General features: G+C 46.0%; 2 protein-coding genes across 10 annotated transcripts in view; one reads left to right on the top strand and one right to left on the bottom strand.

Moving 5' to 3' along the window:
* Nucleotides 1–19,786, bottom strand: part of Dpp10 (Dipeptidyl peptidase 10) — a 346,391-nt gene that overhangs the window by 134,171 nt on the left and 192,434 nt on the right. The window lies entirely within an intron of this gene.
* Nucleotides 253–2,107, top strand: LOC137242051 (trypsin delta-like). The gene is made up of 2 exons (XM_067769417.1): nucleotides 253–1,583; nucleotides 1,731–2,107. The coding sequence occupies exon 1, from the start codon at nucleotides 271–273 to the stop codon at nucleotides 1,039–1,041; it is 771 nt and encodes a 256-aa protein (XP_067625518.1). The 5' UTR covers nucleotides 253–270; the 3' UTR covers nucleotides 1,042–1,583; nucleotides 1,731–2,107.

Genomic DNA, 19,786 nt, shown 5'->3' with positions numbered 1-19,786 from the left:
TTCATCGTTAAGGGCATTGGAATTTTAATTAGACACTTCTAACCAAAAATTTGCTCAAGGTTAAATGGCTTGCGTGAAAAAATGCCGTGCTATAATAGCTTTAATTCAAATGTAGAAGTGTTTTTATTGTTCAAATTCCTGGAAACTAGAAGGAAACGTTTTTGCTTATTTGTCATTCACACTACCCAATTATCTATAAATAGCGGCCACAAAATTTAACTTGCTTCACTTTATACTTAAAAAGCGCTGAAAATAGTTTTAAACTAAAAAATGAATTTACGTTATCATTTCGCGCTAGTGCTTATTGTTGTCAGCTGCCATTTCTTGACTTATGCGAATTCGGAATTTCGCATTATAAATGGCGTTGATTGGGATATAGAGGATAGCCAATATTTGGTAGCAGTAAATTATAGCTGCGAGAATATTTGCGTTGGTTCATTATTGACTATGCAGAAGGTGGTAACAGCTGCGCATTGTGTGTTTAGAAGAGATAAGAACCTCTTCACTATTATAGCTGGTGTCACTGATATTCGTGATTTAAGCGCAACTCGACAAAGCCGTGCTGTGGAGAGGGCAGATTATCCACGTACATATAATTGCGTAACACAACATTTGGATATAGCTGTAATTAAAGTGACTCGAACCTTTGATTCATCTCCAACAGTACAATCAATATCAATTTGCGAAGCTGAATTAACCCGGGATACAGAAATGCGAGTAGCTGGATGGGGTGATACAACAAAACATGGAAATCCTTCGCCTACACTCAAAAGTACTATCTTAAGGGTAACATCATTCAACCTATGTGCGGTACGTTATCGTGATATAGATAAAATTTTAACACCAGCAATGATTTGTGCTGCAGGTCGTGGAACTGATATATGCGATGGAGATTCTGGGGCACCGGGCGTTGTGGGGGGAACGCTTTGTGCGGTGGTATCAAATAGTGTAGAATGTAACCACAACTACTTTCCGACTATATTTACAAATATAAATGATCCAGATGTTCAAGAGTTCATAAGTCTAGCGATGACATATTAATTTTAAATCAACTAACTAAATAAATAAATAAATGTAAGGCGCCATAACCTTCGAAGAGATCTAAGGCCGAGCTTCTCTTCCAATTTGTGTCGTGCACCTCTTGGTTTTCCCTACAAATTGGCCGGACGGGACCTGTATGTTTTATGTCGACTCCGAACGTGTACTGTGGTACATGGCTCGCCATACTGTGGTACATGTATAAACATATATAAAATCTTTTGCATAATTTTTTTGCCACCACTGTCCGAAATACAAATAAACACACCTGATTCATATCCCCATGGCTTAGTACACAATCGATAAAAGAAAAGAAGGCAGAACGATATATATCTAAGATTTCCATATGATTGATCCAGCCTGAGATAATATCCGCCAAAAATACTACTTTCTTTTCTACATCAGCAGCCGACAAGTGAACATTTAATCAGTGAAAAGAAAATATAATAGTTTTATTTAAAAGTGTTCAAAATATAAAGTATACAGTATCTTTATAATAAAATATAAAGTCTTCTTTTTTTTTACAATCACCATCCGTTCCAGCCGTATGTACATACGGATGTCTATTGCAGCTTATAAGTTTCTTTTTTTCGTGTTTTTTTTGCGCTTATATGCATATACATATGTGCACGTTCATGTGCACAGTGCAATAAAGTGTTATAATAAAGGCTTTTTTTTATTAAATTTTCTAGAAAAGTCGGTTTGCATTCAAATACAAAAAAACAGCAGAAAATAAAGGAAATATTCGATTTCGGAGAAACCCAGGAAAACAACATTTTCATAAATTTCTACCACGCAGCTGGGAGGCGCCCTGCAGCTTGCCACGCCACAAGCCATTTAATCTAACACCCCCACACATATTCGGCAACTGTAGGCAAACGACCACGTGAATATTCCCAGAAATCCCGAATTGGTTAAATAATAGTATCAAATAATGTAATGATTTAAAATTCCTAATTACCACATAACAATAAATCAGCATTGTCGATGCAAGCTTTCGCATAAACGTACTTATAGATGACTAGCCTTTACCCGCGGCCCCGTCCGCAAGGAGAAAATTAAATCTATGTGCTATTCACGTTAGCCTGCTTATCAAGTTATCTGTTTAAAAATTATTTTTGTCTAATGTATTTTATTTTTGTAATTTAGTAAAAAAAAAACTCTAAATGAGAAGATAAGCTGAAAGGCACGCTTTCATGAATAGTACAATACAGTTTTTTCGAATTAAAAAAAAACATTTTGTTTTTAAATTAAATTAACTTATATGGAAGGGGTGAAAGAATTACTACTCATAGAACAAAGGAGTGAAACTACAATTAGCTAAATCCAAAGAGAATTTTTTAGATGAAAATAGGGTATTTGGTTGGTTAAAATATTACAAAAAGCGTATTAACTAAAGCGTTATAACTATAACAGTTCCTTACACGATTATAGAACGAAAAAGCTGTGTTAGATTGAAGATAATACATACCGAATTTTAATTACGAATAATTAGCAGCAAATCCACCGCCATAAAAGCTCATAATTTAAAAAGGCATGTGTGCTGAACTACCGGTTGCGAAGAGACCTAAAATGATCCCAGAAGGGTTCCAAGATGATACTAAAATTCCAGGACAGATCCCGAAAATCATCCAGAAATTAACCAGGAGGGGTCCCAAAATGATTCAGAAATAGTCCCGAAAAAGTCCCGAAATTACTCTTATGGGTTCCCGTACAGATCCCGAAAACCATCCAGAAATGATACCGAAAGGCTCCCCAAATCATCCCGTATTAGTCCCGAAAAAGTCGCGAAATGGCCCCGACGGGATCCCGGATTGATCCCGAAAACCATACTAAAATGTTGTTTGAAAATACCCCAAATAATCCGAAAAAGTCCCGAAATGATCCCGACGGGATCCCGGACGGATCTCGAAAACTATACAGAAACGATGCCGGAAAGGTCCTCAAATGACCCCCTAATAGTCCCGAAATGACCGTGACGGGATCCCGAACGGATCCCGACAACTATCCAGAAATGATGCCGAAAGGGTCCGCAAATGATCCCGTGTTAGTCGAGAAAAAGTCCCGAAATAACCCTGACGGGATCCCGGACGAATCCCAAAAACCATCCAGAAAATATGCCGGTAGGTATCCCAAATGATCCCGAAATAATCCCGAAATGACCTCGTCGGCATCCCGGACGGATACCGAAAATTATCCAGAAATGATGCCGGAAAGGTCCACAAATGATCCCCTAATAGTCCCGAAATTACCCTGATGGGATCCCGGACGGATCCCGAAAACCATCCAGAAATGATGCCGAAAGGGTTCCCAAATGATCCCGTATTAGTCGCGAAAAAGTCCCGAAATTACCTCGACGGCATCCCGGACGGATCCAGAAAACCATCCAGAAATGATGCCGGAAGAGCCCCAAATGAACCCGAAAAGGTACCGAAATGACCCCGACGAGATCCCGGACGGATACCGAAAACCATCCAGAAATGATGCCGGTAGGTACCCCAAATGATCGCGAAATAGTCCCGAAATGACCCCGTCCGGATCCCGAAAACTATCCAGAAATGATGTCGAAAGGGTCCCCAAACGATCCCGTATCAGTCGAGAAAAAGTCCAGAAATGACCCCGACGGGACCCGGACGGATCCCGAAAACCATCCAGAAATGATGCCGAAAGGCTCCCCAAATGACCCCGTCTTAGTCGAGAAAAAGTTCCGAAATGACCCCGACGGGATTCCGGACGGATCCCGAAAACCGTCCAGAAATGATGCCGGAAGGGTCCCCAAATAATCGCGAAATAGTCCCGAAATGATCCCGGAATAGTCCCGAAAATGTCCCAAAATAATCCCGACGGAATCCCGGACGGATCCCGAAAACTATACACAAATGATCCCGGAAGGGTCCCAAAATAATCCCGGAATAGTCCCGAAAAAGTCCAGAAATGACCGCGGCGGGATCGCGGACGGATCCCGAAAACCATCCAGAAATGATCCCGGAAGGGTCTCGATATGACCCAAACGGGATTACAAATAGGGTGAAGATGTTACAAAGAAACATACAGGTAAAGCTAATAAAAGCGTGCTAATAAAAACAATTGAAGGAGGCGGATGGCGGGAGGAGGAGAGTACCACTGATCGTTTTTCCAAAATTGTTTAGATCTCGATCTGTATGAGCCAGATACCAAAAATTATTGATTTTAGGACAAAATTTACATTGAGTTATAACAATTTATAGATTTTGCACGAGAGGGGAAACGAGGGGGGGGGGGGTGTATCACTGCTCACCTTGTAAGCCCTCGACTTATTTCACCCATTGAGTTTGTAATATTGGTGAAGGTCAGTATACGTAAAGTAATAATGTGTAAAAATTGTTAAAAAGTAATTATTCGAAGGGGTCGTGGGACCCCCTTCCCCCTTTCCATATTCGAAAAAAATTTCGCCAGTAGCCTATTATCTCTGTCCCAAATTTCATCAAAATCCGTGTAGCCATTCTGGCGTGATTCACTCGCAAAGACGAAAAAATATAATAATTAAATTATAACTGTTCCTAGGGGGCGGGGACCACGCCCCTTTTGAAAAATATATAGCTAGTAGATCCTTCTAGACTATTGGCTATATGTGTGCAAAATTTCATCCAAATCGGTCCAGCCGTTCTTGCGTTATTGAGTCACAAAGACAAACGTCTGGACAAACACCCAAACATCCAAACTTTGCCATTTATAATATACTAGCCTTTACCCGCGGCCCCGTCCGCTAGGAGAAAATTAAATATATGGGATATTCACGTTAGCCTGCTTAATCTGTTTAAAAAGATGTTTCTGTCCAATACATTTTATTTTTGTAATTGGGTAAAAAAAGAACTAAATGAGCTGATAACCTGACAGGATCCCCAAATGATCCCGAAATTATCCAGAAAAATCCACGAAATGACCCCGACGCTATCGCGGACAGATCCCGAAAACCATTTAGAAATGCCACGGAAGGGTCTCCAAAAGTTCCCGGAATAGTCCCAAAAAACCCGAAATGACAACGACACGATTCTAGACTTATCCAGAGAACCACAAAGAAATGATGCCTGAAGGGTACCAAAATGATCCCGAATTAGTCCCGAAAAAGTTCCGAAATGACCCTGACGGGCTCCCGGACGGTTCTCAAAAACCATCCAGAAAATATCCAGGAAGGGTCCTTAGGGGATCCACGACGGATCGCGAAAACCATACAGAAATGATTCCGGAAGGGTCCCAAAATGATCCCGTATTAGTCCCGAAAAAGTCCTGAAATGACCCCGACGGGATCCCAGACGGATTCCGAAAACTATCCAGAAATGATGCCGGAAAGGTCCTCAAATGATCCCCTAATAGTCCCGAAATGACCCTGACGGGATCTCGAACGGACTCCTAAATGACCCTGACGGGATCCCGGACAGATCTCGAAATCCATCCAGAAATGATCTTGGAAACCCAAAATAATCCCGAAACAATATCTGAAAAGTCCAGAAATTACCCCGACGGGATCCCTCACGGAGCCCAAAAACTATCCAGAAATGATGCCGGAATGTCCTCAAAAGATCCCCTAATAGTCCCGAAATGACTGAAAACCATCCAGAAATTATGCCGGAAGGGACCCCAAATGATCCCGAATACCATATAGAAATGATGCCGGAAAATACCCCAAATGATCCCCAAATAGTCCCAAAAAAGTTCCGAAATGACCCGGAAGGGATCCCGGACGGATCCTGAAAACCATCCAGAAGTTATGCCGAAAGGGTCCCCTAATGATCCGATACCAGTCGATAAAAAGTCCCGAAATAACCCCGACGGGATGCCGGACGGATCCTCAAAATCATATAGAAATGATGCCGGAAGGTACCCCAAATGATCCCGAAATAGTCCCGAAATGACCCTGGCAGGATCCCGTACGGATCCCGAAAACCATCCAGAAATGATGCCGAAAGGCTCCCCTAATTATCCCGTATTAGTCCCGAAAAAGTCCCGAAATGACCCCGACGGGATTCCTGACGGATCCCGAAAAGCATCCAGAAATAATGCCGAAAAGGTCCCCAAATCATCCCGTATTAGTCAAGAAAAAGTCCTGAATTAACCCCGTCGGGATCCCGGATGGATCCCGAAAACTATCCAGAAATGATGCCGGAAGGTATCCCGAAATAGTCCCGAAATGACCCTGACGGGATCCCGGACGGATCCCTAAAACCATCTAGAAATGGTGCCGGAAGGTACCTCAAATGATCCCGAAATAGTACCGAAATGACCCCGACGGGATCCCGGACGGATCCCGAAAACCATCTAGAAATGATGCCGGAAGGTACCCCAAATGATCCCGAAATAGTCCCGAAATGAACCCGACGGGATACCGGACGGATCCCGAAAACCATCCAGAAATGATGCCGAAAGCGTCCCAAATGATCCCGTATTCGTCGAGAAAAATTCCCGAAATGACCCCTACGGAATCCCGGGCGGATCCTCAAAACCATATAGAAATGATGCCGGAAGGTACCCCAAAGGATCCCGAAATAGTTCCGTAATGAACCTGACGGGATCCCGGACGGATCCCGAAAACCATCTAGAAATGATGCCGGAAGGTACCCCAAATGATCCCGAAATAGTCCCGAAATGACCCCGACGGGATCCCGGACGGATCCCGAAAACCATACAGAAATGATGCCGAAAGTGTCCCCAAATGATCCCGTATTAGTCGAGAAAAAGTCCCGAAATGAACCCGACTGGTTCCCGGACGGATCCCGAAAAGCATCCAGATATGATGCCGAAAGGGTCCCCAAATGATCCCGTATAAGTCGAGAAAAAGTCCCGAAATGACCAAGACGGGATCCCGGACGGATCCCGAAAACCATCCAGAAATGATGCCGAAAGCGTCCCCAAATGATCCCGTATTAGTAGAGAAAAAGTCCCGAAATGACCCCAACGGGTTCCCGGACGGATCCCGAAAAGCATCCAGATATGATGCCGAAAGGGTCGCCAAATGATCCCGTATTAGTCGAGAAAAAGTCCCGAAATAACCCCGACGGGATCCCGGACGGATCCTCAAAATCATATAGAAATGGTGCCGGAAGGTAACCCAAATGATCCCAAAATAGTCCCGAAATGACCCTGATTGGATCCTGGACGGATCCCGAAAACCATCTAGCAATGATGCAGGAAGGTACCTCAAATGAACCCGTATTAGTCGAGAAAAAGTCCCAAAATTACCCTGAAGGGATCCCGAACGGATCCCGAAAACCATACAGAAATGATGCCGAAAAGGTCCCCAAATGATCCCGTATAAGTCGAGAAAAAGTCCCGAAATGACCCCGACGGGATCCCGGACGGATCCCGAAAACCATCTAGAAATGATGCCGGAAGGTACCCCAAATGATCCCGAAATAGTCTCGAAATGACCCCGACGGGATCCCGGACGGATCCCGAAAACCATCCAGAAATGATGCCGAAAGCGTCCCCAAATGATCCCGTATTAGTCGAGAAAAAGTCCCGAAATGACCCCGACGGGATCCCGGACGGATCCCGAAAACCATCTAGAAATGATGCCGGAAGGTACCCCAAATGATCCCGAAATAGTCTCGAAATGACCCCGACGGGATCCCGGACGGATCCCGAAAACCATCCAGAAATGATGCCGAAAGCGTCCCCAAATGATCCCGTATTAGTCGAGAAAAAGTCCCGAAATGACCCCGACGGGATCCCGGACGGATCCCGAAAACCATCTAGAAATGATGCCGGAAGGTACCCCAAATGATCCCGAAATAGTCTCGAAATGACCCCGACGGGATCCCGAAAACCATCCAGAAATGATGCCGAAAGGGTCCCCAAATGATCCCGTATAAGTCGAGAAAAAGTCCCGAAATGACCAAGACGGGATCCCGGACGGGTCCATAAAACCATCTAGCAATGATGCCGGAAGCTACCCCAAATGATCCCGTATTAGTCGAGAAAAAGTCCAGAAATGACCCCGACGGGATCCCTGATGGATCCCGAAAACCATCTAGAAATGATGCCGCAAGGTACCTCGAAGGAACCCGTATTAGTCGAGAAAAAGTCCCAAAATGACCCTGAAGGGATCCCGAACGGATCCCGAAAACCACACAGAAATGATGCCGAAAAGGTCCCCAAATGATCCCGTATTAGTCGAGAAAAAGTCCCGAAATGACCCCGACGGGATCCCGGACGGATCCCGAAAACCATTTAGAAATGATGCCGAAAGGGTCCCCAAATGATCCCGTATTAGTCGAGAAAGGGCCCCGAAATGACCCTGACGAGATCCGGACGGAACCCGAAAACCATCCAGAAATGATGCCGAAAGGGTCCTCAAATGATCCCGTATCAGTCGAGAAAAAGTCCAGAAATGACCCCGACGGGACCCGGACGGATCCCGAAAACCATCCAGAAATGATGCCGAAAGGCTCCCCAAATGATCCCGTCTTAGTCGAGAAAAAGTTCCGAAATGACCCCGACGGGATCCCGGACGGATCCCGAAAACCGTCCAGAAATGATGCCGGAAGGGTCCCCAAATAATCGCGAAATAGTCCCGAAATGATCCCGGAATAGTCCCGAAAATGTCCCAAAATAATCCCGACGGAATCCCGGACGGATCCCGAAAACTATACATAAATGATCCCGGAAGGGTCCCAAAATAATCCCGGAATAGTCCCGAAAAAGTCCAGAAATGACCCCGGGGGGATCGCGGACGGATCCCGAAAACCATCCAGAAATGATCCCTGAAGGGTCTCGAGATGACCCAAACGGGATTACAAATAGGGTGAAGATAATTATAAAACCATGTTAATAAGGCAACAGGCGCGTTGGAGCGAATGAAGAGTTACAAAGAAACATACAGGTAAAGCTAATAAAAGCGTGCTAATAAAAGCAATTGAAGGGGCGGATGGCGGGAGGAGGAGAGTACCACTGATCGTTTTTCCAAAATTGTTTAGATCTCGATCTGTATGAGCCAGATACCAAAAATTATTGATTTTAGGACAAAATTTACATTGAGTTATAACAACTTATAGATTTTGCACGAGAGGGGAAAGGGGGGGGGGGGGGGAGTGTATCACTGCTCACTTTGTAAGCCCTCGACTTATTTCACCCATTGAGTTTGTAATATTGGTGAAGGTCAGTATACGTAAAGTTATAATGTGTAAAAATTGTTAAAAAGTAATTATTCGAAGGGGTCGTAGGACCCCCTTCCCCCTTTCCATGTTCGAAAAAAATTTCGCCAGTAGCCTATTATCTCTGTCCCAAATTTCATCAAAATCCGTGAAGCCGTTCTGGCGTGATTCAGTCGCAAGACAAAAAAATATAATAATTAAATTATAACTGTTCCTAGGGGGCGGAGACCACGCCCCTTTTGAAAAATATATAGCTAGTAGATCCTTCTAGACTATTGGCTATATGCATGCCAAATTTCATACAAATCCGTCCAGCCGTTCTTGCGTGATTGAGTCACAAAGACAAACGTCTGGACAAACATCCAAACATCCAAACATCCAAACATCCAAACATCTAAACATCCAAACTTTGCCATTTATAATATACTAGCCTTTACCCGCGGCCCCGTCCGCAAGGAGAAAATAAAATATATGGGCTATTCACGTTAGCCTGCTTATCAAGGTATCTGTTTAAAAACGTTCCGAAATAAATCCGACGGGATCCCGGACAATCCCAAAAATTGTCCCGAAATCAACCCGGAGGGGTCCCAAAATGATTCCGAATAGTCCCAAAAGAGTCCCGAAATGACCCTACGGGATCCCGGACGGATCCCGAAAACCATCCAGAATTAATCTCTGAAGGGTCCGCAAATAATCCCGAAATAGTCCGGAAAAAGTCCCGTAAAAACTCCGACGGGATCCCGGACAGATCCCGAAAATCATACAAAATTATCCCGGAAGGGTCCCAAAATTATCCCGAAATAGCCCCGAGAAAGTCGCGGAATAACTTCGACTTGATCCCGGACAGATCAAGGAAACCATACAGAAATTATCCTTGTAGTACCCTCAAATGATCCCGAGATACTCCCAAAAAAGTTCCGAAATGTTTTTGACGGAACCCGATAGAGCCCTGAAAAAGTTCCGAAAGTACGCTGACGGGATTCCGTACGGATCCCGAAAACCATCCCGAAATAATGTCGGAAGGGTCTCCAAAACTATCCCGAAATAGTCCCGAGAAAGTCGCGGAATAACTCCGACTTGATCCCGGACAGATCAAGAAAACCATACAGAAATTATCCTTGTAGTATCCTCAAATGATCCCGACATACTCCCAAAAAAGTCCCGAAATGTTTTTGACGGAACCCGATAGAGCCCTGAAAAAGTTCCGAAAGTACGCTGACGGGATTCCGTACGGATCCCGAAAACCATCCCGAAATAATGTCGGAAGGGTCTCCAAATGATCACGAAATAGTCCTGAAATGACCGTGAAGGGATCCCGAAAACCATCCACAAATGACTCTGGAGGGATTCCCAAATGATCCCGGAAAAGTCCCGAAATAACTCCGACGGGATCCCGGACGAATCCCGAAAATCATTCAGAAATTATCCCGAAATGGTCCCAAACCGATCCCCAGGTAGGTAGGTTGAACTGGCCGGTCCATGAGGACCTCACATAGACTGATTGAGTCCGTAGTGTTACCAGAAGTTTGTTTTAACGACCAAACTGAAAAACCCTATCAAAAACAAGGACCTATGTTATAAAATAACTCCGTCCTCTTAGCAAATACTAGAAGCTTCCTAGGACTTAAGCCACTTGCTGCTTCTAGATCTGACAGCTGTATCACTCCTAATAGCTGGAGTCTTAGCCTGGCAAGTGCAGGGCACGAGCACAGAACGTGCTCGATCGTTTCCTCCTCCAACCCGCACTTCCTACACCTGCTATCACTGACCAAGCCTAGTTTAAAGGCATGTGACGCCAGAAGGCAGTGTCCAGTCAGAATACCCGTCATGAATCTACAGTCCTCTCTTTTTAATGATAGGAGCAACTGTGTTAGTCTAAGGTTGTAAGACCTACACATAATCTTCGACACTTTACAGCCCCGCGCTTGAACCCACGCATTTCCCGCTTGGTCGATCATGTGCACCTCTTGCCTTCGCTTAATCTCGCCCAATCTAATTGGGACATCTACGGAGCAAGCTTCAAGGGATGCGCCCTTTTTAGCTAGTTCATCCGCTTTTTCATTCCCATCTATTCCCTATGCCCTGGGACCCAATATAGATGTATGCTTCTCCCTGTCCCGATTCTCTCCAGAGACTGCTTACACTCTAACACGCATTTAGATGCTGTGCTATGCGAGATTATTGCCTTAATTGCTGCTTGACTGTCAATATAAAAGTTAACACGGTTGCAGCTTAAGCTATTCTCTTCCAGGGTTTCTACTGCTTTGGTTACGGCTAATATTTCCGCTTGGAAAACGCTACAGTAATCCGGCAGCCTGTAGGATCTACTTATTTCCGGATCAGCGCAGTATACCGCAGACCCTACTCCTTCCACTACTTTGGAACCATCCGTGTACACATGTATCGCCTCGTCCGCCATTTGCGCACCCTTGCGCCAACCGTCCACCTCTATTGTGCCCTTAAGATCTCCCTCGAAGCGCAGATAGGGAATCATGTAGTCTGTTCGTCTTGTGATTGATGACGCTATACTACTATAGCCATATGGTCGGCGCTCAAGCTGCCCCGAAGCACCGAGCCTGGTTGCGGTCGTTAACGCTTTGTTCTTTGCTACCAGGTCTACAGGTGGGATGTGCAAAATGGCATACATACCGATCCACAAATAGTTCGGAAAAACTCCGACGGGATCCCGGACAGATCATCCAGAAATTATCTCTGAAAGGTTCGCAAATGATCCCGAAATAGTTCGAAAGAAGTCCCGAAAAACAACTCAGAAGGGATCCTGGACAGATCCCGAAAATCATCCAGAAATTATCCCGGAGGGGTCACAAAATGATTCCGAAATAGTCCCGAAAAACTCCCGAAATAACCCGGACGCATCCCGAAAACTTCCCAGAAATGATCCCGGAGAGGTCCCAAAATGATACCGAAATAATCCCGAAAAAGTCCCGATATGACCCCACGGTATCCCGAATACCATCTAGAAATGATCCCGGAATAGTCCTGAAAAAGTCCCAAAATATCCCCGACGAGATCCCGGACGAATCCCGAAAACCATCCAGAAATCATGCCGGGAGGGACCCCAAATGATCCCGAAAAAGTCCCGAAATGACCCCGAAGGGATCCCGAACGGATACCGAATACCATCCAGAAATCATGCCGGAAAGGTCATCAAATGATCACCTAATAGTCCCGAAATGACACTGACGGGATCCCGGACGAATCCTGAAAACCATCCTTAAATGATCCCGAAAAAGTCCCTAACTGACCCTGACGGGATCCCGTACGGATCCTGAAAACCATCCATAAATGATGCCGAAAGGCTACCCAAATTATCCCGTATTAGTCCCGAAAAAGTCCCGAAATGACCCCGAAGGGATCCCGAACGGATACCGAATACCATCCAGAAATCATGCCGGAAAGGTCACCAAATGATCACCTAATAGTCCCGAAATGACACTGACGGGATCCCGGACGGATCCCGAAAACCATCCAGAAATGATGCCGGAAAGGTCCTCAAAATATCCCCTAGTAGTCCCGAAATGACCCTGACGGGATCCCCGACGGATCCCGGAAACAATCCAGAATGGAAAGGTTCCCAAATAGTCCCAGAATGACCCTGACGGTCTTCCAGGATCCCGAAAACCATCCAGAAATTATGGCGAGAGGGTCCCCAAATGATCCCGTATTAGTCGCGAAAAAGTCCCGAATGACCCCCACGGTATCCCGGTTGGATCCCGAAAACCATCTAGAAACGATGCCGGAAAATACCCCAAATGATCCCGAAATAGCCCCGAAAAAGGCCTGAAATGACCCCGTCTGGATCCCGGACTGATCCCGAAAACCATCCAGAAATGATGCCGAAAGGGTCCCCAAATGATCCCGAAATAGACCCGAAAAAGTCCCGAAATTACCTGGATGGGTTCCCGTACAGATACCGAAAACTATCCAGAAATGATGGCGGAAAGGTCCCCAATCGATCCCCCAATAGTCCCGAAATGCCCCTGATGCGATCCCGGACGGATCCCGAAAACATCCAGAAAGGTCCCCAAATGATCCCCTAATAGTCCCGAAATGACCCTGAGGGGATCCCGGACTGATCCCGAAAACCATCTAGAAATGATGCTGAAAGGGTCCCCAAATGATCCCGAAATAGACCCGAAAAAGTCCCGAAATTACCTGGATGGGTTCCCGTACAGATACCGAAAACTATCCAGAAATGATACCGGAAAGGTCCTCAAATTATCCCCCTAATAGTATCGAAATGACCCTGACGGGATCCTGGACGATTCCCAGGAACCATCCAGAAATGATGCCGAAAGGCTCCACAAATGATCCCGTATCAGTTGAGAAAAAGTTTCGAAATTACCCCCACGGGATCCCGAAAACCATCTAGAAATGATGCCGGAAGGTACCCCAAATGATCCCGAAATGACACCTACGGGATCCCGGACGGATCCCGAAAACTATGCAGAAATGATGCCGGAAAGGTCCCTAAATGATCCCCTAATAGTACCGAAATGACCCTGATGGGATCCCGGACGCATTCGGAAAATCATCCAGAAATGATGCCGAAAGGGTCCCCAAATGATCCCGTATTAGTCGAGAAAAAGTCCCGAAAAACCCCGACGGGATCCCGGTTGGATCGCGAAAACCATATAGAAATGATGCCGGAAAATACCCCAATTGATCCCGAAATTGTCCCCAAAAAGTCCCGAAATTACCCCGTCGGGATCCCGGGCGGATTCCGAAAACTATCCACAAATGATGTCGGAAAGGTCCCCAAATGATCCCCTAATAGTCCCGAAATGCCCCTGATGGGATCCCTGACGGATCCCGAAAACCATCCAGAAATGATGCCGAAAGGGTCCCCAAATGATCCCGAAATAGTCCCGAAAAAGTTCCGAAATGACCCCGACGGAATCCCGGACGGATCCCGAAAACCATCCAGAAATGATGCCGGAAAGGTTCCCAAATGATTCCGTATTAGTCGCGGGTTCCGAAATGACCCTGACGGGATCCCCGAAGGATCCCGGAAACTATCCAGAAATGATACCGGAAAGGTTCGCAAGTTATCCCCAAATAGTCTCGAAATTACCCTGACGGTATGCCGGACGGATACCGAAAACCATCTAGAAAAGTGGCCGGAAGATACCCCAAATGATCCCGAAAAAGTCCTGAAATGATCCAGACGGGATCCCGGACGAATCCCGAAAACTATCCATCTAGGTACCCCAAATGATCCCGAAATAGTCCCGAAAAAGTTCCGAAATGACCCCGAAGGGATCCCGGGCGGATCCCGAAGACCATCCAGAAATGATGCCGAAAGGCTCCCCTAATTATCCCATATTAGTCCCGAAAAAGTCCCGAAATTACCCCGACGGGATTCCTGACGGATCCCGAAAATCATCCAGAAATAATGCCGAAAGGGTCCCCAAATCATCCCGTATTAATCGAGAAAAAGTCCTGAATTGACCCCGTCGGGATCCCGGATGGATCCCGAAAACTATCCAGAAATGATGCCGGAAGGTATCCCCAAATAGTCCCGAAATGACTCTGACGGATCCCGGACGGATCCTAAAACCATCTAGAAATGGTGCCTGAAGGTACCTCAAATGATCCCGAAATAGTACCGAAATGACCCCGACGGGATCCCGGACGGATCCCGAAAACCATCTAGAAATGATACCGGAAGGTACCCCAAATGATCCCGAAATAGTCCCGAAATGACCCCGACGGGATACTGGACGGATCCCGAAAAACATCCAGAAATGATGCCGAAAGCGTCCCCAAATGATCCCGCATTAGTCGAGAAAAATTCCAGAAATGACCCCGACGGGAACCCGGACGGATCCTCAAAACCATATAGAAATGATGCCGGAAGGTACCCCAAAGGATCCCGAAATAGTTCCGAAATTAACCTGACGGGATCCCGAACGGATCCCGTAAACCATCTAGAAATGGTGCCGAAAGGTATCTCAAATGATCCCGAAATAGTACCGAAATGACCCTGACGGGATCCCGGACGGATCCCGAAAACCATCTAGAAATGATGCCGGAAGGTACCCCAAATAATCCCGAAATAGTCCCGAAATGACCCTGATTGGATCCCGACGGATCCCGAAAACCATCTAGCAATGATGCCGGAAGCTACCCCAAATGATCCCGTATTAGTCGAGAAAAAGTCCTGAAATGACCCCGACGGGATCCCGAACGGATCCCGAAAACCATACAGAAATGATGCCGAAAAGGTCCCCAAATGATCCGGTATTAGTCGAGAAAAAATCCCGAAATGACCCCGACGGGATGCCGGACGAATCCCAAAAACCATCCAGAAATGATGCCGGAAGGGACCCCAAATGATCCCGAAAAAGTCCCGCTATGATTCCGACGGGATCCTGAACGGATACCGAAAACCATGCAGAAGTGATGCCGGAAAGGTCCTCAAATGATCACCTAATAGTCCCAAAATGACCCTGACGGCATCCCGGACTGATCCCAAAATCCATCCAGAAATGATCTTGGGATGATCCCAAAATGATCCCGAAATAGTCTCGGAAAAGTCCAGAAATTACCCTGACGGGTTCCCGGACGAATCCTGAAAGCCATCCTTAAATGATCCCGAAAAAGTCCCAAAATGACCCTGACGGGATTCCGAAAGGATTCCAAAAACAATCCAGAAATGATGCCGGAAAGGTCCTCAAATGATCCCCTAAAAGTTCCGAAAAGACCCTGACGGGATCCCGAACGGATCCCGACAACTATCCAGAAATGATACCGAAAGTGCCCGCAAATTATCCCGTATTAGTCGAGAAAAAGTCCCAAAATGGCCATGACGGGATGCCGGACGAGTCCCAAAAACCATCCAGAAATGATGCCGGAAGGGACCCCAAATGATCCCGAAATAGTCCCGAAATGACCTCGTCGGCATCCCGGACGGATCCAGAAAATTATCCAGAAATGATGCCGGAAAGGTCCACAAATGATCCCTTAATAGTCCCGAAATTACCCTAATGGGATCCCGGACGGATCCCGAAAATCATCCAGAAATGATGCCGAAAGGGTTCCCAAATGATCCCGTATTAGTCGCGAAAAAGTCCCGAAATGACCCCGACGGGATCCCGGACGGATCCCGAAAACTATCCAGAAATGATGCCGAAAGGGTCCGCAAACGATCCCGTATTAGTCGCGAAAAAGTCCCGAAATGACCCCGACGGGATCCCGGACGGATCCCGAAAACCATCCAGAAATGATGCCGGAAGAGCCCCAAAATGATCCCGAAAAAGTCCCCAAATGACCCCGACGAGATCCCGGACGGATCCCGAAAACCATCCAGAAATGATGCCGGAAGAGCCCCCAAATGATCCCGAAAAATTCCCCAAATGACCCCGACGAGATCCAGGACGGATCCCGAAAACCATACAGAAATGATGCCGGAAGAGCCCCCAAATGATCCCGAAAAAGTCCCCGAATGACCCCGACGAGATCCCGGACGGATCCCGAAAACCATCCAGAAATGATGCCGGAAGATCCCCCAAATGATCCCGAAAAAGTCCCCAAATGACCCCGACGAGATCCCGGACGGATCCCGAAAACCATCCAGAAATGATGCCGGAAGAGCCCCCAAATGATCCCGAAAAAGTCCCCAAATGACCCCGACGATATCCCGGACGGATCCCGAAAACCATCCAGAAATAATGCCGAATGATCCCGTATTAGTCGCGAAAAAGTCCCGAAATGACCCCGACGGGATGCCGGACGAATCCCGAGCACCATCCAGAAATGATGCCTAAAGGGACCCAAAATAACCCCGAAAAAGTCCCGTAATGATCCCGGAAACCATCAAGAATTTATCTCTCGAAGGTACGCAAATGATCCCGAAAGTATCCCGACGGGATCCCGGACGGATCCCGAAAACCATCCAGAAATGATGCCGGAAGGGTCCCCAAATGATCGCGAAATAGTCCCGAAATGATTCCGGAATAGTCCCGAAAATGTCCCAAAATAACCCCGACGGGATCCCGGACGGATCCCGAAAACTATACAGAAATGATCCCGGAAGGGTCCCAAAATGATACCGAAATAGTCCCGAAAAAGTCCCGAAATTACCCCGGCGTAATCCCGGACCGATCCCGAAAACCATCCAGAAATGATCCCGGAAGGGTCTCGATATGACCCTTACGGGATTACAAATAAGGTGAAGCTAATTATAAAACCATGTTAATAAGGCAGCATGCGCATTGGAGCGAATAAAAAGTTACATATAAACATACAGGTAAAACTAATAAAAGCGTGCTAATAAAAACAATTTATGGAGGGCGGATGGCGGGAGTAGAGGAGAGGACCACTGATCGTTCCTCCAAAATTGTCTAGATCTCGATCTGTATGTACCAGATACCAAAAACTATTGATTTATGAGAAAATTTATATTGAGTTATAACAATTTATAGATTTTACACCAGAGGGGAGATAAAGGGGGCGGGCGGAGGGTGTCACTGCTTACTTTGTAAGCCCTCGACTTATTTGACCCCTTGAGTCTGTGATATTGGTGAAGGCCAGTATACGTAAAGTTATAATGTGTAAAAATTATTAAAAAATAATTGATCGAAGGGGTCGTGGGACCCCAACCCCTCTTTCCATGTTCGAAAAAAATTTCGCTAGTAGACTACTGTCTGTGTCCCAAATTTCATCAAAATCCGTGTAGCCATTCTGGCGTGATTCAGTCGCAAAGACGAAAAAATATAATAGTTAAATTATAACTGTTCCTAGGGGGCGGAGACCACGCCCCTTTTGAAAAATATATAGCTAGTAGATCCTTCTAGACTATTGGCTATATGTGTGCAAAATTTCATCCAAATCGGTCCAGCCGTTCTTGCGTGATTGAGTCACAAAGACAAACGTTTGGACAAACATCCAAACATCCAAACATCCAAACATCTTCACATCCAAACTTTGCCATTTATAATATATATTAGATAGCCTTTACCCGCGGCCCCGTCCGCAAGGAGAAAATGAAATATGTGGGCTATTCACGTTAGCCTGCTTATAAAGTTATCTGTTTAAAATTTTTTTTCTGTCTAATGCATTTTATTTTTGTAATTGAGTAAAAAAAAGAACTTTATGAGCTGATAACCTGATAGGATCCCAAAATGATAACGAAATTATCCAGAAAAAGCCACGAAATAACCCCGACGCTATCGCGGACGGATCCCGAAAACCATCCAGAAACGCCCCGGAAGTGTTTCCAAAAGTTCCGAAGTAGTCCCAAAAAAACCCGTAATGACAAAGACACGATTCTAGACTTATCCGATAACCACACAGAAATGATGCCTGAAGGGTACCAAATTGATCCCGAAATAGTCCCGAAAAAGTTCCGAAATTACCTGACGGGCTCCCGGACGGATCTCAGAAACCATCCAGAAAATATCCAGGAAGGGTCCCTAAATTATCCCGACTAACTCCAGAAAAAGTTCCGAAATGGCTCCGAGGGGATCCACGATGGATCGCGAAAACATACAGAAATGAATCCGGAAGGATTCCAAAATGATCCCGAAATAGTCCGGAATTCACCCAGATGGGATCCCGCACAGATCCAGAAATGATCCCGGAAGGGTGCAAAAACTATCCCGGAAAAGTAACAAAAAATCCCGAAATGGCTCCTACGGCATCCCGGACGGATCCAGAAATGACTCTCGGAAGGGTCCCAAAATGATCCCAAAATGGTCCCGAAATGACCCTGATGGATCCGGCAAACCATCAAGAAATTATGCCGAAAGGGTCCCAAAATGATCCCGAAATAATACAGAAAAAGTCAGAAACGACCCCTAGAGGATCCCCAAATGATCCCGTATTAGCCCCGAAAAGGTCCCGAAATAACCCCGACGGATCCCGGACAAATCCCGAAAACCATCCAGAAATGATGCCGGAAGGAATCCCAAATGAGTGACGCCGGAAAGGTCCTCAAATGATCACCTAATAGTCCCGAAATGACCCTTAAGGGGTCATGGACGGATCCCATAAACCATCCAGAAATGATCCCGATATATTCCCGAAGAAGTCTGAAATGATCCTGACGGGATCTCGAACGCACCCCTAAATGACCCTGACGGGATCCCGGACAGATCCCGAAATCCATCCAGAAATGATCTTGGGAGGGACCCCCAAATGATCCCGAAAAAGTCCCGCAATGATTCCGAGGGGATCCTGATCGGATACCGATAATCATCCAGAAGTGATGCCGGAAAGGTCCTCAAATGATCACCTAATACCAAAATGACCCTGACGGCATCCCGGACTGATCCAAAAATCCATCCAGAAATGATCTTGGGAAGGTCCCAAAATTATCCCGAAATAGTCTCGGAAAAGTTCAGAAATTACCCTGACAGGTTCCCGGACGAATCTGAAAGCCATCTCTAAATGATCCCGAAAAAGTCCCGAAATGACCCTGACTGGACCCCGAAAGGATTCCGAAAACTATCCAGAAATGATGCCGGAAAGGTCCTCAAATGAACCCCTAATAGTCCTGAAATGACAGTGACGGCATCCCGAACGGATCCCGACAACTATCTAGAAATGATGCAGAAAGGCCCGCAAATGATCCCGTATTAGTCGAGAAAAAGTCC

This window comes from Eurosta solidaginis, chromosome 2 (assembly GCF_040869045.1).
Source record: "Eurosta solidaginis isolate ZX-2024a chromosome 2, ASM4086904v1, whole genome shotgun sequence".
NCBI lineage: Eukaryota > Metazoa > Arthropoda > Insecta > Diptera > Tephritidae > Eurosta > Eurosta solidaginis.
This window is presented reverse-complemented; position numbering and strand designations above follow the sequence as displayed.